The sequence below is a fragment of the Falco naumanni genome, chromosome W (assembly GCF_017639655.2).
Source record: "Falco naumanni isolate bFalNau1 chromosome W, bFalNau1.pat, whole genome shotgun sequence".
Classification (NCBI taxonomy): Eukaryota; Metazoa; Chordata; class Aves; order Falconiformes; family Falconidae; genus Falco; species Falco naumanni.
The window spans coordinates 23,369,908-23,397,302 of NC_054079.1; the positions used below are offsets into that span (position 1 = coordinate 23,369,908).

At 40.1% G+C, this 27,395-nt stretch overlaps 1 protein-coding gene across 4 annotated transcripts in view; it reads left to right on the forward strand.

Moving 5' to 3' along the window:
• Nucleotides 1-27,395, forward strand: part of LOC121080572 (chromodomain-helicase-DNA-binding protein 1-like) — a 67,514-nt gene that overhangs the window by 3,048 nt on the left and 37,071 nt on the right. For 3 of the 4 annotated variants that reach the window (XM_040578673.1, XM_040578675.1, XM_040578674.1), the window contains exons 3-7: nt 16,995-17,196; nt 19,291-19,392; nt 20,738-20,805; nt 22,988-23,137; nt 23,418-23,671. In XM_040578673.1, coding sequence (XP_040434607.1) covers nt 16,995-17,196; nt 19,291-19,392; nt 20,738-20,805; nt 22,988-23,137; nt 23,418-23,671 — 776 coding nt within the window. The remainder of the gene's footprint in view (nt 1-16,994; nt 17,197-19,290; nt 19,393-20,737; nt 20,806-22,987; nt 23,138-23,417; nt 23,672-27,395) is intronic. The other variant, XM_040578676.1, reaches the window with a different exon arrangement.

Sequence of the window (27,395 nt, forward strand, 5' to 3'; positions counted from 1 at the left end):
TATGTAGAGAGTTCACTTGGTTGGAAAAGCTTGGTTAGAACTTCTCTGCTGCAAGATGAGGATAACCGTGAACTTCTAGGGGTGGAATTAAATTTGTATTCTAGAACACTGCTAAGTTCAACAAGTGTCTGCTGCACTAGGAAGTTAATATTTCTAAAACTGGGAATATGATGAATGCTGCAGATTTAAGAAGGCAAGGCAAACTTACAAATAGAAGCGGTTGTGATCATGCTGTCAGTCTACCCATCTGTCTGTCTGTCTTCACTTTCTGATCACAGCCTGTTTAACCTGTTAGTTAATTCCATCAGTCAGAGGTCATAAAGTAAACTGAGTTCTGTGGGCTTTATGAAAACAGCCAGTTGGGGTAGAGGGGATAGATCTAAATTATTGCCCCAAGTGAAGAAATCCAAGAACAACATAATGGCCAGCTGATCATTCAGCATGTGCTGGCCATTAAGCTTGCATGTAGCATAGTGAGTAATGGGGTGGGAAGAAGGGGGAAGAGAGAAGTGTTTAGGTGATATTAGGTGCAAATCTCTAAGAAACCTATGAGCAGTAGAATTAAAGACACAAAAGTTGTTAAAGTTTATTTTTTTTAATGTCAAGCTTCCGTGTTATACCTAGAAATATTCTAGAAAGTCAGTAAACTTTGAATCTTGTGAATAATTTGTAAGCTTTGTTGTTGTTGTTGTTGTTGTTGGATTTCTGCTTCCAGTAAAGATGATATTTGTCTAGTTAGCAAACAAATTTTAGGTTTCTTCTAGTAAGTGGCAAAATATTTCTGATTACTTATATTAAGAAAAAAAAAAAAAAAGAAAACAAACAGCCAATCCCAAAACAAGCCTTGTCAGCTGAGTAGAGGAACATGAACAAAATAAAACAGTGTGAACAAAGCTAGTCTTCTGAACTTTTAGAGAGTTATAAATAAGATCTCCAACAAATGTTAACTTATCAGGAACAACTCCGATGACTTTATATTTATGAAGTTTTTTACTACTTGAAACAAGCCACATAGCTAAAAATAATGTAGGAATAATACTGTGTATCAAACTATGACCACTTGTAAATACCAGTATATCAAAGTTATTCAAAAGCTGTAGCAATTCTCATAAGACTAAACCAACTAAATATCAAAAAAGCATCCAGACAACTTTATTAAACTAAATATCAGAAAGATGCAAATTACTTAAAACATGATAGTTGCCTGTGAAGTGAGAGTTTGTTCATCTTAAATGTGCTGCTGAGCACATTTTAAAGCTTTAAAAAAAGTTTTTAAATGTTAAACTTTGTTTCCTCTAGGCTTGTATCAGTCATTGACCCTGTAGCCTAATTCAGACAGATCTCAGAAAACCTATTTGTATGCTTGCCATTTGCTATCAAGAAATTCTATTTTTGTAAATGAAGGGTGAAGGCTTCCAATATTAAATAATTGAGCCCTTTTTCTGTCCAGGCTATTTTCATTATTAAAATAATTATTGTGAAAGGTGTTTGCTTATGGGGTACCTTAGTATGTCTTGCCCCTGTTGTTGTGGTTTGGTTGGTTTGTGGGTGTGGTGTTGTCATTCTCCCCCCCTTCCCCCTTTCTTCAAGTTTTCCAGAACTCTAAATGACTTTCACTAGAAGGAAAATTCCTTAAGCTAGCTGTGACTGCAGACAGATATCTAACTGTAACCAGGGAAGTGAAGCTGCATTTAGTCTTCAAATAGTCTGGGAATATGAATTCTACAGAATGGAAATAAAATCAGTAACAGGGTAGCTTGTTACTGGATAGCAGTCTGGTAGCTTGTCTGGATAGTAAGTAATTATAAGTACAAAAACTTTACAGCAGTGCTCTGAGAAACTGACTCTTAAGAAAAACGTTTTTGTGTAGTGTTCTTGAAAGCATTCTGTTGCAAACTTGAATAGGACTAAATACATATTAGCTAGCATTAAGAAAGCGTAATGAGCAAGGAAGGGCAGTTATAGCTGAACTGCAATACAAGCTCTAGGTAGAACAGGGAATGCAGAAATGAAGCATTGGTGCCAATTGAACAGCAATCTGATTTCCTGTCTCTTTGCTCTTCCTATGTTTCTTGTAGAACAAGACATGGAGCACTTGAGCAGACCTTACTTCTCTGTAGGTAAAAAAGGGTGTGCTCTGTCACCCTCAAAGCAAAGTTCTTCCTTGTATTCAGAAGGAACTTCCTGTGTTTCAGTTTGTGCCTGTTGCCCCTTGTCTTGTCGCTGGTCACCACTGAAAAGAGTCTGGCCCCATCCTCTTGATACTCGCCCTTAAGATATTTATATGCATTGATAAGATCCCCTCTCAGTCTTCTCTTCTCCAGGCTAAGCAGGCCCAGCTCTCTCAGCCTTTCCTCATAAGGGAGATGTTTCAGTCCCCTAATCCTCTTTGTAGCCCTCCACTGGACACTCTTCAGTAGTCCCCTGTCCCTCTTGAAGTGGGGAGCCCAGAACTGGACACAGTACTCCAGATGCGGCCTCACCAGGGCAGAGCAGAGGGGGGGGATCACCTCCCTCGACCTGCTGGCCATGCTCCTCCTAATGCGTCCCAGTATCCCATTGGCATTCTTGGCCACAAGGGCACACTGCTGGCCCACGGGCAACTTGCTGTCCACCAGGACTCCCAGGTCCTTTTCCGCAGAGCTGCCTTCCAGCAGGCAGGTCAACCCCCAGCCTGTACTGATGCATGGGGGTTATTCCTCCCTAGGTGCAAGACCTTATACTTGCCTTTGTTGACCTTCATTAGGTTTGTCTCTGCCCAACTCTCCAGCCTGCCCAGGTCTGGCTGAATGGCAGCACAGCCTTCTGGTGTATCAGCCACTCCTCCCAGTTTTGTATCATCAGCAAACTTGCTGAGGGTGCACTCTGTCCCTTCACCCAGGTCAGTGATGAATAAGTTGAATTAATAAGAAAGTGGTTTCTTGCATGAAGGTCCCTTACCATTGTTTATGTTCTTGAAAGCTGAGTTAATGCAAGATTAATTTCTGTGGATTTAATTTGATTTGTTGATTTAATAGTCTGTGGACCACAAAAGATAGTTAAGTAAAGCCAACTCTGTCAGCAGGCTTGAATTCACTGTATAAACTTATACCTTCCACAGAAGATTAAAAAGATAAATTGAAAGGCACTATTCTAAGTTACTGTTTTAAGAAACTAAGTGGGAGTTAAAACAAAGCATAATTGCAGAAGTATTCTCATCTGTTGGTTTCTTTTTGGTAGAAGTAGGTAATACAAATTAGGAAGGAAGAAAAAAGAAAGGAAAAAGTGTGTATGTATAGGGAGAGTTGTATTGGGTTTATGTGGCAAGGGTTTGGTAATGAGGAGACTGCAGGGGCAGCCTCTGTCAGAAGAGACCAGGGGCTGCCCCTGTGCTGAACAAAGCCAGTTCCAGCTGACTCCGAAATGGACCTGCCACTGGCCAAACATGAGCCAATCAATGAAGCTGGTGGTACCTCTGCAATAACATTTAAGAAAGGGTAAAATGCTGTGCAGCGGAGTGTGTGTGTGTGTGAGAGAGGGAGGAACAAGGGGGGAAAAATGTGAGAGAAACAGCTCTGGAGACACCCAGGCTAGTGAAGAAGGAGGGGGAAGAGGTGCTCCAGGCGCTGGAGCAGAGATTCCCCTGCAGCCTGTGGTGAAGGCCGTGGTAAGGCAGGCTGTGCCCCTGCAGCCCATGGAGGACCTCACCCCAGAGCAGGTGGGGGTGCCCTGAAGGAAGCTGCAGCCTGTAGAGAGTGCATGCTGGAGCAGGCTCCTGGCAGGAACTGTGGCCTTTGGAAAGGAGCCAACTCAGGAGTAGGTTTTCTGTCAGGAACTGCAGTCCTGCAGGGTACTCACACTGGAGCAGTCTGTTCCTGACGGTCTGTACCCCATGGAGAGGAGCCATGCTGGAGCAGTTTACGAAGGATTATCCTGTGGAAGGGACCCCACCTTAGAGCAGGGGAAAAGAAGTATGAGGAGGAAGGAGTGGCAGATGAGCTATTATGAACTGACTACCCCCCCCCCCCCCCCCCCCCCCCGTTCCATACACACGCCCCTAGTGTGGAGGGAGGAGGTAGAAAGTTGGGAATGAAGGAGTGGAAGAGGGGAGAAGGAAGGTGTTTTAGTTTTGTCTTTGTGTATCACCATCCTACTTTATTTTTAATTGCAAGAAATGTATTTCAGTTGTCAGCCTAAGTCAGGAAGAGGGAATTGGGTTTGTGCTTCAGAATAGATGAAGATGGGAAATAATGCTTCTTGGTAGCCTGAACTTAATACTTTTTGTTCCCTTTGCTTTACATTAGTGATGATGAATAAGATTAATCTTTTACACATATAAATCAGATTGAGTAGTTCATTTTTTTTTTAATAAAAGAGGGGAAAAAAAGAAGAAAAGCCCACTTGCATTGTGTTTGCCTAAATAAACTTACCTATGAACTTTCAGTTTTAAGAGTTTGGCATTTATTGCCTGTTAATTGTCTTCATTTTGGAAGGGGCTCTTCATATTCAGATGCATGACCTTCCTTGGACTTCTGGTTTATTAAAATAAGGGTGAACTGTCATCTCAGATGCTTTTCAAAGACCTTGCAGAAATTAATCTTTTCTGGTTTTGATGGGTTAAACTTCTATTTTGCTCAAATTGATATTCTGTTTCCTGTTGGTTTTAAATTGGAGGATTGTTAAGGCAGTTTAATGTAATGAATGCCCTCTAAATCAGCAGTGATAAATTATCCTCTCTTGGGTCTTTTATCAACCCAGACCTTATACAGGAGTCTAAATGCTCTAACAGTGCCTTTGCAGCATGGCTTGTGTAGCTTTCTGTTTTGAAGTTTCTCTTCCTAGTTAGTGCCTTGTATAAATTAGCTGACTATTCCTAGTTGTGTGTTCTGATCAGGGGGACCTTGTTTTAAGAGGTGAGCTAGTGAAGCTAAACCAAAGACTACTGAAAAGAACTAGTGACTCTGTGACAGAACGCTTGCTTTTAATGTTTGTCAGTGATGTTTTTCTTTGTCTGTCTTCTGTCATCTTCCCAAAGCATACTCTGATTTTATTTCATAGATATTTATTGGGGTTTGAAAAATTAACAGGTGCAAACATGCAACAATTACCTCTTGGTACTCTTAGTGAGCTATCTTGCAAAATAGTTTGAAAATAAATACTGCTTTTGTGGATCTCTCTTAAATTACTCTTGAAAATGCTGAGAATATCCAGAGACAGTGTCTATAAAATGTAATAGACTAACTTCTTAGTTGTGTCAAACTTTCATACCAAATCAGATTTGACATGCTGCTGTACAAATGCAACTATTTGACTCGAGGGCTAGGAGTGTGGGAAGCTTCTTTACTATATATCCTGGAAGATGCTCCCTGTAGACTTTACATTGGTTTGCTAACATACATGAAACTATACTTTTTTATGTAGAAATCCCATCCTGAGGGCATGCTATTCATTCTTAGTATATATTCCTGCATGCCTACTACTGCAGGTTAGCATTGTCAGTTAACTTTGTCATCATTGCAGTGATTTGTTTGCATAGTAGAAAAGTCCTTCAACAGGACTCAAGAGGTCATCATTATTGCTTTATCCATCACTTTCACTGCTTTTTTTCCATGGTCCTGTGATGCTCCTATAGCTGTTTTGTGCAGTCTCATGCATTCTTGTCTTTGTTTAGTGTTGTTGGTTCTGAGTTTGGTTGTTTTGTTTGGGGTTTGGTGTGTTTTTTGTTTTTTTTCAATTGAACAAAATACAGTGTATGTAAGTATTCAAGAATACCTTTTATCAAATAACGCTGTTTTAATTTTACTGGGTTTTATATCTATAATGTATAAACAATATAGAAAATTGCTTGAAGCAGGGGGAGGAAGGCTTATGTGACACATTTTTGAAAGAGGGACTTAGAAAAACAGAAATTCTGTTTTGAGTAACAGAATTAAGTATCTAAAAGAGCACAAATGCTCTTCAACGGCAAATACAATATTCCCTTTCTGTATGCATCATATTAACAGCATCTTTATTCTGTAGCTTAATTTGCCTTGCCCAATTTTTGATCTAGAGTTCTTCCAATTCAAGTCTTGATAGTGTTTATAATTTCTGTTGATGTTTAGTCTCTTGGAAGCACATTCATCAGTGAAGAAGGGGAGGGGGAAGAATAGAGTTGATTGGAAGAGGACAGCAACGCAAGAGTAGAGTAAAGGGAGGACATAATGTGACAAGGTGGAATAGGGTAAATTGACAAATGCAGGTGAATAGCTAACTGAAAATTAACTTTTGTGCACTGTCTCTTTCTCTCATTATATGTAAGGTATGTATGTTTTTGCTACCAGTCTCTTGAGTATATTCAGAAAGGGTGAGAGAAAGACATTCTAATTTAGGCTTAGGTGCCTGAAGATTGCCTCCTACCTCCAGTTTCAAGCAGGCTTTTTTGAAAGAGGAGAAAAAAGGCTGGTTGTGTTGTACCCAAACCCTCTCTTTTAGGCTACTTCAGGTGTTCACAACAGGATGAGTATGGTGTCCTCTTTCACCTTTTGCTGAACTGTTTCAAATGAAAGCATCTAAAGAAAAGGCACTGACCCTGGACTGTACAGGAAGAAAAGGGGGCAAGAAATAAAGCACTTTGTGTAAGAGGAACTCTGGAGAGCGGAGGATCAGAATTGCTGTTCCTGAGATATTTATGTAACAGCATGTCATGGTTTAACCCCAGTCGACAACTAAGCACCACACAGCTGCTCACTGTGGATGCAGCATTAGGTAACAGGTAATTATGACAGCATTCTGAGTCTTTGGTTGAAGAAATATTTGAGTTTTAATGTTTCTTGCATCCTAACACTAGAGATACAATACCAGAATCTCAGTAATTAGTAGTGCCAGTTCAAGTGATTAATCTTGTAGAGGTCAGTAGTGCTATTTTGTGTTAATAGGTGTTACTCATTGTAAGAAGTTAGACAAATTATGGACCCTAGTTGAACAGCATCAGATAATATTTAAAGCTCTTTAGCTAGAGGAGGAATTGCTTGTATGCTATGCCACAGATAATGCAGGGAAAATCAAAGCAGCCCATAGGCAAAGGAGGAAGAGGAAAAGAAAACAACAAGGATATTAAAATATGACTACCTCACAGCTATTATTTCCATGAATTTACATTTTAAATGCCTTTATTATATAACTTAGGTTCTGCTTCTTTTAATAAAAGGATGAAAGAAAACAGTCTTGCTATCATGAAAGTGTGTTGCGTTTTGGTGTGGAGGGGTGTTTTCTCTTTCCCCCAATGGAACAACTATTTTTAAAATCAAATTTTGGTATAGTCTGAAATGCTCTCACTTGTAGCTTGGTTAGCAATGATAGCTTGCAATGATTATTTATAGAAAATGTACATGTTGTCTTAAACTGTAACTCCTTTCCTTTTCAACTTCAAGAATGATTAAACCACATCTGACATGCTGCTGATAGAAGTTATTGGAGTGAGAGATTGCTTGTCTTTCAAGTTCTCAAAAGAATGTGAACTTTTCTCAAGCTGATTATGATTGGATTTGCCCTATAATAGCTGTTACAGTATTCATTTTAGTGGGTCAAGAAAATGTCATCTGAGCTGCTAGAAATGTATGTGAAACTTCTATATCTTGTATGTCTTTTCCTACAAGCTTCAAAAACTCAAACAATTAGATTTTTAAAACTATGGCAAACAACTTATCTGAACTTACAGTGATCCTGGTAGATGTTGCAGTGTAATGAGTTCTGCAGTGTTTTTTTGTGTGTGTGTGTGTGTTTAGTTTTTGGTTGTTTTGGGGGCTTTCTTTTTAGTTATATCAGTAATGTTCCTTGAAGAAAGGGGGAAAAGTATTAGACTGCATAGCATTTTAAGCACTTGGAAAAACAACTGTCTGTTATGATGCAACGTGGAATGTGTGTGCATGTACTAAAATTGAAAACAACAACAGCAAAAACCCTTTTTATTTGGAATTTATTTAGTTTTCCTAAATTCTGTATTGATTTGCACCATTTTATACTTTGGTTTCAGGACAGCAGTCTTAAGAAATATTGCCCTGTTCAATTGTGCTCACTCTTACACTGCTTTGTGGGGTCTGTAAGTTGGTAGGATGTTTTTTTAAAAGCTGAGTCTGTTCCTTCTACAGACTCCACTGACACCACTAAGGGGGTGCTGTGTTGGAAGGTTGGGGAGGGCGTTAATAGTAATGTCAAAATAAGTTATTTTTGTGGAGCATCACTCACCAGCAGGCAAATATATTGTTTCGAGGACCAAGACTGTTTTCAAGGTGTTTGGCTTCAGCTGTGATAGCTCATACTGCTGCTTTGTACCATTTTCAAATTGTGAGAATTGCTGAAATTCAGAGTAAATGTAGGAACATTTAAAGTGAAATTTTGAAGTTGCTTCTTCCTTAGTTCTCCCTCTGTTTACAAGGAGATGATAGATGTAACTTTTTCTTAACACATGCATATGTGTAACTGTACCTTTTCTTAAATAATTCCATCCTTCCTTCTAGGGTTAGCATCTGAACTACCTAGGGTTTAATCTGAATTACTGCTCATGTGGTAGAGGGTCATAGATATCCCATGGCAGGGATTAGAAATTTATGTTAATTTTTAATAACTAAGGGTTGCTTAATGTGCCCATGTTAGGGAGAAAGGAAGGCTGCTCTCCATTACTGTTTTTTACCCCTTAGCATGCCAGTAGTTTTGTGTTTGCAGTAAAATGTGAGAAGGCTGGGGGAGGTGAGTTCTATTTTTCTTTCATGAATACATTAGATAAAATACTGTAGCAAAAAAAATTGCTATAATTAAGTCCTGAGGTAGGGTGAATCTGGGCCCTGCGTAGGTGATACTGAGAAGTAATGAATGTTAAATTTTGACTAGGTCAGCGCTAGACAAGTGAAACAAAAATAAAAAGCCTAGTACATATATATCCCAGTGAAGTTACATCTGCAAAAGCAAAATGCTGGAAAGGGATGATCTCTGGTGGTGAATTGACATGGTGTAGCAAACTGCTAGTAGCTGTGTTGAAAACTATTACTACAGTAGCTTACTACAGTAGTTTTCCAGTAAGACATAATTTTCAAAAGACTTAATTTTCAATATCCCAGTTTCTATTATGTGTACTCCTTAAGAGATGTGGGTAGAATGCTGCAGACATTTTGGTGTGAGGGGAAAAGTAGCTTTTTAGTCTCCCCTTCAGATAACACTTTTTCCTTTGTTCCAAGCAAGTTGGCATATTTTGGAGATTTTCTAGAAATTTTTTTAGAAAGTTAAATATGTCTGTTGTAAGAATGTAGCAACAATAAAGACAAGTATTACTTCAAAAACAAGTAAGGCATTGCTTTACCTTGGAAATTGATCATACAAGTTGGTAGTCTGGCTGATACTGATTTGTTTCTTATACTGCCTATGTATTCTAATATGTAGGTAGTTACCCTTTAAAGATAACCAAGAAATAAATGTCAGGCTGAAAATTTCCATTCAACTTCTGTTTGAATAGGTAAGTAGTCCTGTTAGGCAAGAGACTTCTTTTTGTGTGTGTGGTATTGATACAAAGATGTTTTCTTTCAATTGCTGCAATCTCCAAATAGCTTGATTAGGGAATGAGTTCATAGAATCACAGAATACCAGGTTGGAAGGGACCTCAAATATCATCTGGTCCAACCTTTCTTAGCAAAAGCACAGTCTAGACAAGATGGCCCAGCACTCTGTCCAGCTGAATTTTAAAGGTGTCCAAAGTTGGGGCACATCCACCACTTCCCTGGAGAGATTATTCCCGTGGCTGATTGTTCTCACTGTGAAAAAAAATTTCTCCTTGTGTCCAATCAGAATCTCCCCAAGAGTAACTTGTACCTATTGCCCTTCATCTTTTCCTTGTGACTCCTTGTAAAAAGGGAGTCTCAATCTTCTTCGTAGCCACCCTTTAAATACTGGAAGATAGTGTTAAGGTCTTCCCTGAGTCTTCTTTTCTCAAGGCTGAACAAACCCAGTTCTCTCAGCCTTCCCTCATATGACAGGCTTCCTAGTCCCTTAATCATCTTTGCGGCCCTTCTCTGGACCCTCTCCAGCCTGTCCACATCTTTTTCTGTATAGCGGGGCCAAAACTGAACACAGTATTCCAGGTGTGGCCTGACAAGTGCTGAGTAGAGTGGGATAATGACTTCTTTATCTCTGCTGGTGATGGCTCTTGTTGATGCAGCCCAGCATCCTGTTAGCTTTCTTTGCTGCAGCAGCACACTGTTCACCCATATTGAGTTTGTTGTCCACCACAACCCCCAGGTCCCTTTCCACAGAGCTGCTCCCCAGCTGGGTAGAACCCAGCCTGTGCTGCGCTCCTGGATTATGTTTTCCCAGGTGCAAGACCTTGTTGAACTTCATAAGGTTCTTGTTAGCCCACTCTTCCAGCCTATCCAGGTCTTCCTGCAAGGGTGGCCCTCCCTTCTGAAATGTCCACTTCCCCACTCAGTTTGGTATCATTGGCAAACTTCATCAGGGTACACTTGATCCCATCATCCAGATCATTTATGAAGATATTAAGCAGCGTTTGGCCCAATATTGATCCTTGGGGGACCCCACTTGTGACAGGTTGCCAGTTTGAAAAGGAGCTATTTACCACTACTCTGTCTGGGTGTGGCCTGTCAGCTTGTTCCCCACCCACTGCAAGGACAACTTGTCTAGACCATAATGCATCAGTTTCTCTGGGAGAATGCTGTGGTAAACCATGTCAAAAGCCTTGGAGAAATCCAGGTAGACAATGTCCACCACTCACCCCACATCAGCTGAGCAGGTTACTTTGTCATGGAAGATGATCAGGTTTGTCAAGCACGATTTGCCCTTGGTGAATGTGTGCTGGCTTTTCCCAATCACATGCTTCATTTGACTTGTTATAGCCCCCAGGAGGATTTGTTCCATAACTTTCCCAAGGACAGAAGTAAGATCGATGGGCCTATAGTTTCCTGGATCCTCCTTTAAGCCCTTCTTGTAGATGGGGGTGACATTAGCCTTCTTCCGGTCTTCTGGGATGTCCCCCAATCTCCACAACTTCTCAAAGATTATGGAGAGCAGCCTCGCAATGATGTCAGTCAGCTTTCTTAACACCCTTGGGTGGTTATTGTCAGGGTCCATCGATTTGTAGGGGTCAAGCTCCTGTAATAGTTCACATAGCAACTCTTCCTTCACTGACGGTGGGTCTATGTTTTGTGTTTGCATCAACCTGGATTTTTGTTCCCAAGGCCTGTGGTCCAACAGTACTGGTAAAGACAGAGGTGAAGAAAGTGTTGAGAACCTCTGCCTTTTCAGCGTTGTTGGTGACTAATTCACCTCTGCTGTTTAACAGTGGGCCAATATTTTCCTTATGTTTCTGCCTTTTGTTTACATACTTGAAGAATTCTTTCTTGTAGTTTTTTGACATCTCTGGCCAATTTCAATTTGAGCTGAGCTTTTGCTTTTCAAACTGCATCTCTGCACACCCTGACAGTGGCCTTGTACTTCTCAATGGGTATTCGTCTGCTTTTCCATCTCTGGCACACTTCTCATGGTTTTGAGCAGACTCAGAAGCTTGCAGTTAAGCCGAGGTGGTCTCTTGCTCTGCCTACTTCCCTTACCTTTAAAGGGAATTAACTGTTTTTGTGCTTCCAGGAGAGCATTCTTGAAAAACTCCCTGCACTTGCTAGCTCCTTTATCCTCCATGGAAGCTTCCCATAGAATCCCTCCCAACTGAGCTCTGAGTGAGCTGAAGTTTTGCTCTTCTAAAATCTAAAACCTTTGCCTTAGTACTAACCTACAGCGTGCTCAGCAGGATCCCAGACTCCACAATATTGTGATCACTGTAGCCAAGGCTATCACTGAGATATTACAAAAGCAGTTTTTCTTGGTTTGAGTAGCAAGTCCAGCAGTGCCTCATTCTTGGTTGGCACATCTAACATTTGTATGAGGATGCAGTCCTCTACGCATTTCAGGAACTTGATGGATGATGTGTGAGCTGCTGTATTGTTCTTCCAACAAATGTCTCTGTAGTTCAAGTCATCCATAAGAACCACGTTCTGTTGACTCGAAGCTTGCTTAAGTGACCCAAATATTGCTTTGTTGGCTTTATTGTCTTGGTTTGGAGGTCGGTAGCAGACGCCTACTGTAAGATCCCCCTTGGAGATGACCCCTCTGATCCTGACCCAGAGGCATTTGATAGGGCTTCCACAGTCACTGTAGTTGACTTCTATACATTCAAGGTTCTTAATGTAGAGCACAACTCCTTTTCTTCCCTGCCTGTCTTTATAAAACAGCCTATAGCTATCCATCGTGATCCTTCAGTCATGCAAGTTTTCCCACCATGTTTCAGTTATTCCTATGATATCATAACTTTCTGACTGGGCGTGGAACAGCTCCAGTTCCTCCTGTTTGTTCCCCAGGCTGGTATACATGAACTTGGGGTGGGTGGCCTTCTGGTAGTACTCATCTTGGGAGGCAGCTAAAGAATATTTGTTGCTTCTCTAGTTGGCCTGGCTTATTCCCCAGTTGGGTTGCAATGGTGTGAGCATTGCCACTTAACATCCTGCCCCCTGAATCCTTCAGTTTAAAGCCTGTCTCACCAAGCTGGCCAGCTTGCTGCCAAAGATTCCCTTCCCTCTTCTAGACAGGTGGATCCTATCCCTCCCTAACAGGCTATAGTCATCAAATATCCCATTGTCATAAAAGCCAAAACAGCCAAAACCCTCATGACTGCATCAGCCACAAAGCCAGAAGTTGATTTACATTATACATCTATTTCTGGCTGCACCGTTTCTTCTAACTGATAAAATGGAAGAAAAGATAACTTGGGCACCAATACTTTTCACTTGCACCCCCAGGGCTTTGTAGTCTTCCTTGAATCTGCCCAGATTCTGGCTTGTGGTGTTATTCATGGCCATGTGAAAGAGTAGCAATGTATAGTAATCTGTGCTCTTGACAGGTTGTGGTATCCTCTCGGCAACATCTTTGGCCTTAGCTCCTGAAAGGCATCATACCTCTTGTGACTACCTGTCAGGCTGGCAGATGGGCACCTCAGTGTCCCTTAGCAGAGGGTCACCCACTGTTAAGGAAGTTTCTCCACCCTAGGTATCCAATAGCAGAGTTTCAGTCCAATAAGATAATTTGAGTGGTGCACCAGTAGAAACAGTTCAAGCTGGGTGCCTCTGCAGAGGGACCCTGAACAAAGAAATCCCTGGGCAATTATACCTTTACAATCTAAATTCCCCACCCCTCTCATGACAGTTCTGACCAGTAGTAATATTAGGGTCTGGGGTCTTCCCATTCCTCATTGGGTCCCATCATTGTCTCTAGACGGGCCATTTCTTATCTCTAAGGTTGCAGCTTCTGCTGACAAGTGTATTGGCTTTCCTTGCTTCCTTATCTTCCAGCTCGAACTGGCGCTGGGGTCTTCTTTTACTTAACTAGGTAAAAGTTCAGCATATCTAGGTGAAAGTTCACAGCTTGCGGCCTAAGGCTTCAGCACATCTAGCTACTAATGCTAAGTTACACTAAACAACTGATATCCTTTATCTTTACACCCACTACAAGCACTCATCGTTTCTTTTTGTGGTATCAGCTGTGTGCTGCTGGTACAGTTTCTCCTTGCAGACCTTGCTTGTGGATGTCTATAGCTGTTAAAGTTTCATATCTGTTTTTGGTTGTGATGCTGGAGGGTAGAGACTGAAGTGGAGTCCTGTTTTTATGGGTCACCAGGGTCCAAGGTGCCTCATTCTCTGTGGTGTCTGCTACAGGAGCATGGTTCTGAAACCACCTATCTATCTTGGCCCCTCTTAATACTGCACAGACTTTTAACTGTTTCCTGCAACTCAGCTACCTGATGCAACAGATCATCAACCTGTGCACATTTTTTGCAGGTACTTACCTTTTCTCCAGGGGATGGGTCTGGGCACTTGTTGCAACCTATCGTCTGTACTGAAATCTCCTTCCTTATGAGTTCCATCTGGGTGGAAGCGTCAGACATCTCAGGGGCTTTCTCTGTAGAAACACTGGTTTTAACTCTGAGGCAAGTGCCCACTATCCTGGCAGAGACCTAGAGTACTTCCCTGGGCTGTGGGCCTACAAACAGAGTGCATGGACCTTCTCACATGAACTGCTGTGCAAACTGCAGCATCCTCTCAATCCCTGTTTGCATGCCAAAGTATAAATTAGCTGTTAGTCTACAGTAGTAATCCTGCATTCTTTCTCGTAGAGTGTTTCATTAGGGTAGCCCTGAAACAATTGTGGTGAGCTTTATTACTTGATTTTTTTTTTTTTTTGTTTCTTGTATTTTCCTTTCTTCATCTCCCCATCCCTCTTGCTTCTAGCTACGGATTTGTATTATAATCTTGCATTTACTAATAAATCAGTTGAATACTGATTTTGAAACTTTTATTCTTTTTTCAGGTGTTACTATTAGTTGATATGCAGTCTGGTCATATTACCCTCCTCATGTCCAAATTGGGTCAATTTATTGTGAGAAGCAGGGATGATGAGATAGGTCTTATTTTGCTGATCTTGTTAAGACCACTGTAAAATCCATTCCCAGGCAGCCATTGTTAAGAGGTAGCATTGCAAAGGTCCTTACCTCTATGTATTTTGTCTGAACACTGAATATTGTATGATCCACATCTGTTGATGGATTGGTATTACTTAATGAAGAGTATAGATGATAGCTAGTTGATCACTTCATAAAGAAAATTATTTTTAATTAGTTGAGTTCTTTGCATCTAGCTCCTGAGCAAATACTTGCAATATTTATTAGACTTTTTTCTTTCTGTCTCACAATCCTTTTGTTTTTGAACTTGCCACTTACTTCCTACATTGAAAAACATTAAACTGTTAAAATTTCTCATCAACTGTGAATATTACTGACATGATTTTTGCTTATTTATCTGAATGTAGGATTTAGGTATTTTTTTGTGGTATTTTGTCACAGGGACTTGTCTGGCAGGTATTTACTTTTGTCTCAAGGTTTCTCCTTGCTGAATTTTCTTCTCTTCATGTACCATCTTCCACAGTCCCTGTGACATTTACCTATGGCACTGTGCTATACTGAGAAATACTATTGTTTTATAATGCTCTAATTTTACCCAACACTAAAGGTAAGGTAACAGTTGTGTACAATAATACTATTGTATTTAAAACATCTTTGGTGAATTGTAGTGGATGTTGCCCTTAATTTCTGGTAACTAGTTTAAACTCCAGTCATATTCTACAGTGGCTGCCTTGCTTTTATTTTTCAAGTCAGGTTAATATGCTAGTGTTATAGTATCATGCCTGAAGTAGGCCCTTGATGACAGGAATGGAAAATTTGGAAGCAGCCTTGTTGCTCCTCAGTAAGTGTAAGTAAACCCAGCAGTCATATTTCTTCATATCCCCAACTTCAAAATAAGGAAGCTTTTTCAGGGTTTGTTTCTTTCTTTCAAAGTCAACAGATGCAGACAGTTGGTTGAGGTGCTGTCTACAAGAATCAGTTTGTGAATAGCTTTTTTTTTTTTATTTTCTCACTAGTACAATTTAATTGGTGTTAGCAACAGGGAGAGTAGTGTTTCTGTTTTGTGGCTTTAAATGTTGTCAATTAAGTGTGTTCTAGTGCAGATGATGATCAACCTACCACAGCTGCCACCGCTGCTTCTGCCCCCACCCTTGCTGTTTGACAGCCAGATGACTTTTGCTGGCAGTGATAGGTTTAGACCAGGGGTCCTCAAACTTTTTAAACAGGGGGCCGGTGCTCGGATGAAGTGGCCGAAGGTCACCTGTGGCTGCTTGGCCCCCACCCCTGTCCGTCCATGTGTCGTCCCCCCCCCCCAACCCCTGGCAGGGGGGGTCTGTAAATACCAGGGGCCGGATTGAGGACCCTGGGGGGCTGTATCTGGCCAGCGGGCTGTAGTTTGAGGACCTCTGGTTTAGACTGATTAGTTTTTGGGGTTTTATTGTTTTGGATTTTGGTATTATCTTTACTGGGGGTTTGTTTGTTTTTAAATGCTTGCAACTCAAGTGTACTTAATTTAAAATTATTTTGCTTGTGTGGTGTTGTAATTCCACTATTTTCCCTCATGATATCTCTGAAGTATGGTAGTATTTAATCTAATGATAAATTTGATTAAAGTTTTAACTCTGTTCCTTTGTAAAATTGTTTTAGAAAACCAAATGTTTCTATGTTTTAGAATAGTCATGGAATAAATGTTTAACTTTAAATATTATTCTATTTGAATACGTTAAATCTAGTGTGAAATGAATGTACAGGTGGAATAATCCAATGGCTCAAGAATATGCTAAGGTTACTGATTATATGACTTGTGCCAAGTCATATAATGAGTGACAAATTCAGAGTTTGTCTATGTGGGGAATTTTACTGCTGTTATTTTAACAGTATAAGATGGTCTTCATGGATTTATATTATGTGTGACAGCACGCTTCTGGTTTTCCAGTTACTTTTATAAATGCTTTATTTAATCAAGTGGTGGTATTTTGTACTTGATTTGGACCAGCTATATACTTCCTTAAAGATACTTTTTTCCCTGTATTGTTCTTAGGAAAAAAGTAAACCTAGGGCAACAAAATGGAGTTTATACATGCTTTGAAGAAATGCATGCTCAAAAAAAAGATTGGAGGGGACACATGCTGCTGATCTAAAAAGACTTAAAACAATTGTGTGTGTGTGTATGCACAAAAATGTGTGGGGTTTGATAGAGCTAAGTAAGGGTTTGGGTGGGCGAGAAATACCCTTGTTTGACTCTTCTACATTAATGATTAATATTCTCACCTCCCTCTCTCCCTTGCCCCTCTCTTGCCCCCTCCCCCCCCCGCCCCCCATTTTGAGGTTTAGTGAAAAGTATCTGATTAAACTCTGAATTTTCATTCCTGATTTATTTAATTCAATGCATTCATTTGTATGCTATCCATGTGTCTGGGCTAACCTAACAATTGATTTATAGGTGAAACTAAAGTCTTTTTAATGTGACTTTTTAAAAAATCCTATTTACTTAGCCATTGTGTAATATTCTGTTAACTTCTAATTGCAGCCAATCAGATGATGATTCTGGGTCAGCATCAGCTTCTGGATCTGGTTCAAGTTCTGGAAGCAGTAGTGATGGAAGTAGCAGTCAATCAGGTAGCAGTGACTCTGAGTCTGGTTCAGAGTCAGGCAGTCAATCAGAGTCTGACACATCTAGAGAAAAGAAACAAGTTCAAGCTAAACCACCACCAAAAGTTGATGGATCCAAGGTAAAACAAAACATAAATTAACCCTTTATGGGGAAAAAAACCCTGCAGAGTATTTACAAGAGCAGTTTTAATTTAAACAAACAAACCCTCCATAATTTTTACTTAGAATTTTAACTTGATTGCATTAGTGAATGCATATGCTTCTGTCTCATAACAAACATTGGGCTCTTCTCTCAGCTCTGTAAATACCTACAGTTAGGTAATTACCTAAATTTTATCACACAGAAGTGTCTATTAACTTATTGCATATTTTTGAAGACAAAGCCACACATAATGTTATTTCTAATTTTTTTAAAAGTTGTTTCTCTAATGCTTAGTTTCTTCATATCTATAAATGATTGTACAACAATTTCAGGCTTAGATACAGCTTCTCTTCTGTGTAGGAAAAAAGTGATGTTTAGAAAGCTATTAAATGGAATGGATGAAATTTACCTGAACTCTCCTCTGTTTCTCTGTGTAATATGGCCTTAATTTGGATGATATATGATATATATGAAAGGTAATAAAATATTTCCTACTGTAAGATTCAAAGGCTGTTAAGAATCTAAGAATTCTTTTTTTGGTTTTTTTTTGGGGGGGGGGGGGGGGTGTTGTTGTTGTTGATGTTTTTGATACTGTCTTTCACAGTATCCTTCAGGACAAAACGTCCAGCACACGGCTAGACAAGTCCATAATATGTTGCGTGAGCAAATGGCTGACAAGTCAGGCTCAAAGAGTTCTAGTAAATGAGGTTACATCCAGCTGGTGGCCAGTCACCAGTGGGGTTCCCCAGGGCTTATTATTAGGGCTAGTTCTCTTCAGTGTTTTTACAAATGATCTGGATGTAGGAATCGAATTTACATTAAGGAAGCTTGCCGATGATACTAAACTAGGAGGAGCTGTGGACTCCCTCAAGGGTAGAGAGGCCTTACAGAGAGATTTGGATAGACTAGAGAGCTGGGCAATCACCAACTGTATGAAATTTAACAAGAGCAAGCGCTGGATTCTCCACCTGGGATGGAGTAATCCTGGTTATACATATAAACTGGGGGGATGAGAGGCTCAGGAGCAGCCCTGTGGAAAGAGATCTGGGGGAGTTGGGTTAATGGCAAGTTGAGTATGAGTCAACAGTGTGCCCTGGCAGCCAAAAGGGCCAGCCGTGTCCTGGGGTGCATCAAGCACAGCATAGCTAGCTGGGCAAGGGAGGTGATTGTCCCACTCTGCACCACACTGGTGCAGCCCCACCTCGAGTACTGTGTGTAGTTTTGGGAGCCTCAATATAAGACATAAAACTATTAGAGTGTGTCCAGAGGAGGGCGACCAAGATGCTGAAAGGTCTTGAGGGCAAGACTTATGTGAGGAGTGGCTGAGGTCACTTGGCTTGTTCAGCTTGAAGAGAATGCTGAGAGGTAACCTCATCGAAGTCTACAACTTCAAGGGGGCAGCAGAAGGGGAGGTGCTGATCTCTAGTGACCAGCAACAGGACACAAGGAAATGGAATGAAGCTGCATCAGGGGGAGTTCATATTGGACCTTGGGAAAAGGTCCTTCACTGTGAGGGTGGTCAGTCATTGGCACAGGCTCCCCAGGGAAGTGGTCATGGCACCAAGCCTGTCAGAGTTCAAGGAGCATCTGGATGATGCTCTTAGTCATATGGTTTAGTTTTAGGTAGTCCTGCAAGGAGCAGGGAGTTGGGCTTGATCCTTATGGGTCCCTTCCAACTTGAGATATTCTATGTACTTAAGTATTCCTATATGAAGCAAAAATATATCAGCTAAGTGGCCTGAAAGGACTTATTTAGATCAGTTTAAAAATTTACTTTTTTTTTTTTAAAAAAGTTATCTTAATACAGAGGCCTGCATAACTATTGTTATACTTACTGTAAAAATTGTGCTGGCAATTCTTATATAACATTCATTTCTGCAGAAGTCTCACTACTTTAAAATGATATCTGGTATTATTAATGCATGCAGTATTTTATAGTGAGTTTTTCATTATTAATAAAATTGAGATCCATCTTAATAGTGATGGTGCTCATCTTAAGAAAAGTAAGTATGTGGTAAACTTTAAAGTTTCAGTAGGTTTAAATGACTCTTGTATCTGAATTCCAATTCAGTTTTGGAAGTCCAGTCCAAGTATACTTGCTGTGCAGAGATCAGCATTGCTCAAGAAGCAACAACAGCAGAAGGCAGCCTCATCAGACAGTGGTTCAGAAGAGGTGAATAACATATAAGTTAGTAAATAAAATGTAAACAAGCATGTCTCATTACCCCATATGTTAAAATAAAATTACATAGAGCCAAGTTCTGTTCTAAGTGTGTATATATTTATAAAGTCTGATTTTTAGTCTTATAAAAGCAATTTTCAAACAGCTGATATGTTTGTAAGGAAACATGGGGGGGGGGAATATTTAGTTGCATGTTTTCAGGTGAGTTGTGCCAAAATGATAGTTTAGATTGATATTTTTAGCTGGATGTTCTGTTCTGTATGAACAAAATTTTCAAGTCACGTAGCATTAACTTTCACTGTTTTTCTGCCTTTTGAGTTCTATAAAGACAGTTAAAAATACTAGACTTTTCCACTATTGTTTCTATATAAAGGTAGCTGCTGCAGTTTTCAAAAACATTATATGGTATAGAAAGCTAGATTTTTGCAGCTTTTGTAAGAGTTATAAAAGAATTATTGTATTTTAAGAGCCATACTTCAGTTTTAGAGAATTTTAAAACCTAAACCATAGGCTAAACAAAATTTGGCTTTGTGCAGTAGGAATATCTTTTAAGGACACTGGCTGTGAATTAGAATTTATTTAAAAGCAGCCTTTCATAGTTCTTTCATTATAAAAAAAACCACCCCCACCCCCACCCCCCAAAAAAAAAAAAGCATTGTGATCATAAGTCTTTAATCATTACTCTGTGTGTCTTTTTTGTCAGATTTAGCTGTTCATCATTAAAACTAAGCAAAGGAGTTAATCATATATAGTTAAAATATTGATTTATAGCTGTTGCCAAGTACTCTTTTCCTGAAGACTTTTTTTCCAGGATAAAAATAATCTAAATTTAATCTCTATGAGATTGATTTTAGGGAAATAGTAGAGTTTATAGATATTTTGTTGTTGTTTAGGAGTGGAGAGAGAAGAAACATACATGCTATTCTCAAAATTTTCTTAGTGGTGTTTAAATGAGAGAGGATATAAAAGGTGAGAGAGCTCTCAAAGGGCAGGAGATTTTATCAGGCTTTTGACAGAACCTTCATCTTGATTTATTAAATTGCAGCAGTCTAAACTGACTATATGTAGGCACAATGATTATATTGTAAGACAGGGTTTTTTGTAGTGTTTTCTAGAGTTCTGCTGACATGGTATATTCATAGATGGAGAAATACAAAATCAATAGCAATCCTGATCTTATTCAATATCAGTGGGTACACTGAGGAGGATGAAGAGGATAAGACATGAAGAATATGATTTCAGTTTGAAAGTGGGAGCTGAATTATCTTTTTAATACTAAAAATACTTTGTCCTCTTTGTGGTAATGAATCATATATATTTTTTTCTTCATCTGCAGGATTCATCAAGCAGTGAAGATTCTGCAGATGACTCTTCCAGTGATACCAAGAAGAAAAAACATAGAGAGTAAGATGTTTTTCGTAAATAATATAATTTTTTGTTATGGCAGCATAATGCTTATAATTACATTGGCTTCACTTCTCTGCACTTGAAATACATAATCTTGTGATTCTCAGTTTTGATTAACGTTTTGGAATATTTTAAAATAAATGCTCTCAAAGGAACATATATATCACTATTCATTTCTAAGCAAAAGAGACTGTATTACCTACAGTGTTATTGAAAAACATTCATCAGCACTTTTTATTTTTAAAGTAGTCTTATTTGCGGCAATAATATTTTTGAGCTCCAAGTCCTCCGTGAAAATTATTGAAGAAATAGGAAACTACTTAAGTAGGTGGTCTCAGATAAAATTTAAGTTGGAATCCCATAGTTCATGCCAAATTTTTAAACACTTTAGAGGCAACCCCCCAAAAATTATTACAGGTTTGACAGCAATAAACTGTCTTGGCTAGTCAGTAAAGCTAAGTTGAAACTGAGGTAGTTTTAAGCTGTAGATCAAAAAGTGTGAAAAATGTTGTACCTTCTCTTTGGTTAGAGACTTGGGGGGGGGTGGAGTGTAATTTGTGTTTTTGTTTGAGGTTTTGTGGATGTTTTGTTTTGTTGGGGTGTGTGTGTTATGAACAGTGTATAGAAATTGAATCACTCTCATTCCTTTTCTCCAGTTATTTGAATCATCTCAATATTCAGGGCTGCCAATATAATATCTAAAAGAAGGGAGAGGGATCAAAACAAGCTTGCTATGCAAATGAATAGTTATTCACAGTCTTCTCTTACTTAAGAATGTGATTACATCTAATAACATACTCTGTTACAGGAAAGATAAAGTTAAGTTTAGATACTAGTAACCAAATAACCTCATATATCCAGTGCTTCAATTTTGATTTATACCTATTTTGAACAAGTATGTTTGCAGTTGTTATCTGACATGCAGATCAGAGTTCTCTATATATAACTTAGTACAGGATCCAAGCCCTAGAGTATGGTGTTTTATATGTTGTCTATATCTCCAATTAAATATAGGTTGTGGATTTGCATAAGGTGGGGAAGTTGGTTGGTTTGGGGTGGGTGATTTTTTGTTTTTATTTTGGAGGGGGGTTGTTGTTTGTGTGTTCTTTAATTTACTGCTTGCAGAAAAAAAATCTTTGAAGGATACAGGTAATACTATAGTATTTCCAAGACATACAGATGTATTGACCACAATGAAAACAACTTCTAGGACCAATGCATATTTAAGTGAAAGAAGTATCAAAGTACTGATTCTTAGGCTTCCTGATCTGAAATTTAATGAAAAGGTCTTCCACCTTTGAAGGCCATTAGTACTGTTTGAGCATCTTGATCAGAGACTCCTAAACCTGATAATAGATGGTAGTATATTTAGCAACCTTTCAAGAATGCATACCAGACTTTTCTCACACCACCACCCTCCCTCACCCAAGCTATTATTACATTTCTCTGTACAGAGTCTGAGGTAAGATACAGTTGATCAGTAGGTACATATTTCCTGTTGCAAAGTAGATCTCAGCTAAGCAGGAGCACAGAGATACTGTCACTGGGAGTCACAAGTGGCTTACTCATAGTATCTTGCATGGGTGTGAAGCACTGATTTGGAAGCTCAGTGGGGGCTTTTGAGAGTCGATGCCTCTCAGATTGCCATGGTTCAAGTCATTGTGTGTTTCTCAAATCTGATTCTGCATTATTTTTGGTTCCTGTGCTGAAGTTAATTATTTACATGAGGCACAGGGAACATAGCTATTAGAGAATTTTTGATTCTGCAAAATACAGTGTTAAGGGGTTTTATGACTTGAGCATAGCTAAGTTCCAGTAAATATGTATCTTTCTAGCTAAAGTCTTGTTAAGGACTTTGATGTCAAATTAACTCAGTTATTAAAGCTGTAATTTATACAGAAATCCAGATTTTTGGTTTGATTGTTTTTTTACATCTACCTCTTGATAACAGAAAACTTAATTCAGCTCCCTTTGAAGCCATTGGGTATTTTTACCTGTTATCCGTTCATGATAAGTTTCTGTCCTTCTAGCTGAAATGACTATTAGAACATTTTTATTTCTGTAAAGAATATTGAAATTAAAGCAGCAAACCTGTGGTGAATATCTGATTTAAAAACAAGACAACAAAACCCCCAAAAAATCTAATGTGAGTTACTGTTTTGTCTCTCAATATGTACAGTGAAGACTGGCAAATGTCTGGGTCAGGGTCAGTATCAGGAACTGGTTCTGATTCTGAATCAGAGGAAGCTAGAGAGAAAAGCAGTTATGAAGATAGTGAATCTGACTATGAGCCAAAAAACAAGGTCAAAAGCCGGAAACCTCCAAGCAGGTAAGAAGTCTTGCATTTTAGATACTCTGGTACTATTTCTAATTCATAATCAAGTATTGTACTACTATACAAGCAAATGAAAACATTAACATTTATTACAGAACTTGAAGACTTTTTTTTTTTAAGCTACAAAAAATGTTATCATGCCTCTTTCCTGTCTGCTCCAACGGAAAGTGGTATAATTGAGCGGTCATGAAATATATGTATTCAGAAATATACAGAAGGCTTGTAGATGTCCATATTGAAACCCTACTGTTGTGTTTATCTTACTGTCTTCAAGAATTGAGCCAAAAAGCAGCAAAAAGATTGCAGGACAGAAAAAGAGGCAGCTTGATTCATCGGATGATGACGACTATGACAAGAGAGGATCTCGCCGCCAGGCAACAGTCAATGTTAGTTATAAAGAAGCTGAAGAAACCAAGACAGATTCTGATGATTTGTTGGAAGTTTGTGGAGAAGATGTCCCACAGCCTGAAGAAGATGAATTTGAAACTATAGAGAAGTTTATGGATAGTCGAATTGGCCGAAAAGGAGGTATATTTTTTATCAGTGTTCTTAAGATTCTGCAGTGCATTGTGGTGCAATGTAAACAGCAATTGTTCTCAGCTGTAGGTAACCCATGATGTTTGTAAAGAATAAGTTTAAAAATACTAGAGAGTAATCTTATTTTGTTTTTCATACCCATAAGGATGTTTCTTTTGTAAGCCTTATAAAGTAAAACATAGAAGAATTTAAGTAACTAATTAATACAAAAAAAAAAAAGAAATGGAATATAGTTCCATATTGCATAAATGCATGCCATACTGTTACATCACTATTTGTAGATTTTATTGATACCTTGATAGATATAAACTCTATACAGGAGGATGGAGAAAAAGTGGACTGGATAGGACAGCTAACCAGTAGCCTGAATGCTGAAGGATGATGTTGGGAAGGCTTGAACCACTGAGACTGTGATTTCAGTTATTCCTGCACAAATAGTCCCAATACAATGCAATGGATGGTGGAATCTAAAATTTCAGTGGCGTGCTTGCATGTGCATGTCTAAAAGTAATTTTATGAATGATGTTAGGGGTGTCATATTTCCCACAGCTAATGGGATAGTGTCCTACTTATGTGGTTCTTTTTCTTTTAGCCTGCAAATTAGGGTTCTGATTATAGAAAACTTGGGCCTACTCACACTTCAGAACTGCCTTTCTCCATTAGTTATACCTGATCTCTAAAGTTTCTGACCTATCTCAGAGTTTGTACTCTCTTTCAACTTTCTTTTCCCATACTGTTCCAAATTCCAGTGTATTCTTACTCTAGCCCCTTACTCCAATACACAGTGCCACTGAAGTGTTAAAAGCCTTTTGGACTAGACTTCTTATATTCTGTATGCCCAGACTGCTTGTTACTGCTTGTGCTGTCCTTTGCTATTGCCATGCTCTGTTGCTATATCTGTGCCCTGCATCTGGTTGGGTCCACTTCCTTATTTGGCTCTCCTCACAGAAATGAGACTGTTTACTGCTGCTAGTGTGCTTCAGCTGTGATACTGACTGTATTTAATTAAAAATTACCCCACATAAGATTCCAAAGGGAGGGAGGGAAGTAGTAAAACAAGTTTAGGAAGAAATAGTTGAAGAGCAGCCCATCCCAATGAGCAGGAAGTCAGGCAAAAATGCCAGTAGGCCTGCATGGATAAACAAGGAGCTACTGGCAAAACTCAAAACCAAAAAGAAGGTATATGGAAGGCAGAAGCAGGGGACAGGTAACTGAAGAGGAATAGAGACACACTTTCCAAGCATGCAGAGACACAGTTAGGAAAGCCAAAGCCCACTTAGGACTGAATTTGGCGAGGGCTGTCAAAGGCAACAAGAATGGCCTCTATAAGTATATAGGTGACAAAAGAAAGACTAGGGAAAATGTGGGTATGCTGCTTAATGGAGCAGGGTCCTGGTAACACAGGACATGGAAAAGGCTGAGGTACTGAATGCCTTCTTCACCTCAGTCTTTACTAGCAAGACCACCCTTCAGGAATCCCTGGCCCCAGAGACCAGGGAAAACTTTGGAACAAGGAAGATGTACCCTTGGTGGAACAGGATCAGGTCAGGAAATACTTAGGCAAACTGGACATATGTAAGTCCATGGGCCCTGATGAGATGCACCTACAAGTGCTAAGGTTGTTGGTAGAAATCATTGCGAGGCTACTCTCAATAATTTTTGATTGATCATGGCAACTGGGAGAAGTACCTGAGGACTAGAGGAAAGCAAATGTCATAGAATCATAGAATAGTTTGGGTTGGAAGGGACCTTTAAAGGTCATCTAGGCCAACCCCCCTGCAATGAGCAGGGATATCTTCAACCCGATCAGGTTGCTCAGAGCCCCATCCAACCTGACCTTGAATGTTTCCAGGGATGGGGCATATACAACATCTCTGGGCAACCTGTTCTAGTATTTCACCACCCTCATTGTGAAAAACTTTCTTCCTTATATCTAGTCTGAGTCTACCTTCTTTTAGTTTAAAACCATTACTCCTTGTCCTATCGCAGCAGGCCCTATGTCTTTGTTTAACCCCAGCTGGCAACTAAACACCACACAGCTGCTCACTCACTCCACCCCAGTGGGATGGGGGAGACAATCAGAAGAGTAAAAGTGAGAAAATTCATGGGTTGAGATAAGGACAGTTTAATAGGGAAAGCAAAAGCCACGCGTGCAAGCAAAGCAAAACAAGGAATTCATTCACTACTACCCATCGGCAGGCAGGTGTTCAGCCATCTCCAGGAAAGCAGGGCTCTATCACGCATAATGGTTACTTGGGAAGACAAGCAGTATAACTCTAAACGTCCCCCCTTCCTCCTTCTTCCCCCAGCTTTATATGCTGAACATGATGTCATATGGTATGGGATATCCCTTTGGTCAGTTGGGGTCAGCTGTCCCAGCTCTGTCCCCTTCCAACTTGTGCACCCCCAGCCTACTCACTGGTGGGGTGGGCTGAGAAGCAGAAAAGGCCTTGACTCTGTGTAAGCACTGCTGAGCAATAACAATAACATCCCTGTGTTATCAACACTGTTTTCAGCACCAATCCAAAATGTATCCCCATACTAGCTACTATGAAGAAAATTAACTCTATCCCAGCCAAGACCAGCACACCCTACTAAAAAGTCTGTCCCTGTCTTTCTTATAAGCCCCTTTAAGTATTGAAAGGCTGCAATAAGGTCTCCCTGGAGCCTTCTCTTATCCAGGCTGAAACAACCTCAACTCTCTCAGCCTTTCCTCACAGGAGAGGTGTTCCAGCCCTCTAATCATTTTTGTGGCCTTCCTCTGGACCTGCTCCAACAGGTCCATGTCTGTCTTGTATTGGGGACCCCAGAGCTGGATGCAGTATTCCAGGTAGTGTCTTACTGGAATGGAGGAGAATTACCTCCCTCAACCTGCTGGCCACGCTTCTTTTTATGTAGCCCAGGATATGGCTGGCCTTCTGGGCTGTGGGTGCACATTGCTGGCTCATCCAATTTTTCATTCACCAGTACCCCCAAGTCCTTCTCCTCAGGGCTGCTCTCAATCCCTTCATCCCCCAGCCTGTATTGATACTGAGGGTTGCCCTGACCCAGGTGCAGGACCTTGCACTTTAGTCTTGTTGAACCTCATGAGGTTCACATGGGCCTGCTTCTTGAGCTTGTCCAGGTCCCTCTGGGTGGCATCCTGTCCCTCAGAAGTGTCAACTGTGCCACTCAGCTTGGTGTCATCTGCAATTTTGTTGAGGGTGCACTTGATCCCACAGTCTCTGTTGCTGATGAAGATATTGGACAGGATTAGTCTCAATACAGACCCCTGAGGGACACCACTCGTCACTGATTTCCATGCAGACACTGAGCTGTTGACCACTACCCTCTGGATGTGACCATCCAGCCAATTCCTTATCCACCAAACAGTCCATCCATCAAATCCATCTCTTCCAACTTAGAGAAAAGGATGTTGTGGGGGACTGTATCAAAGGCCTTACAGAAGTCCAGGTAGAGGGCATCAGTTGCTCTTCCCTTGTCCACTGATGTAGTCATTCCATCATAGAAGGCCACTAGGTTGGTCAGGCAAGACTTGCCCTTGGTGGAACCATGCTGGCTGTCTCGAATCTCCTCCCTGTCCTCCATGTGCCTTAACGTAGGTTCTAGGGGGATCTGTTCCATGATCTTCCCAGGCACAGAGGTGAGACTGACAGGTCAGTAGTTCCCAGGGTCCTTTTTTCTACTCTTTTTAAAAATGGGTGCAATATTTCCC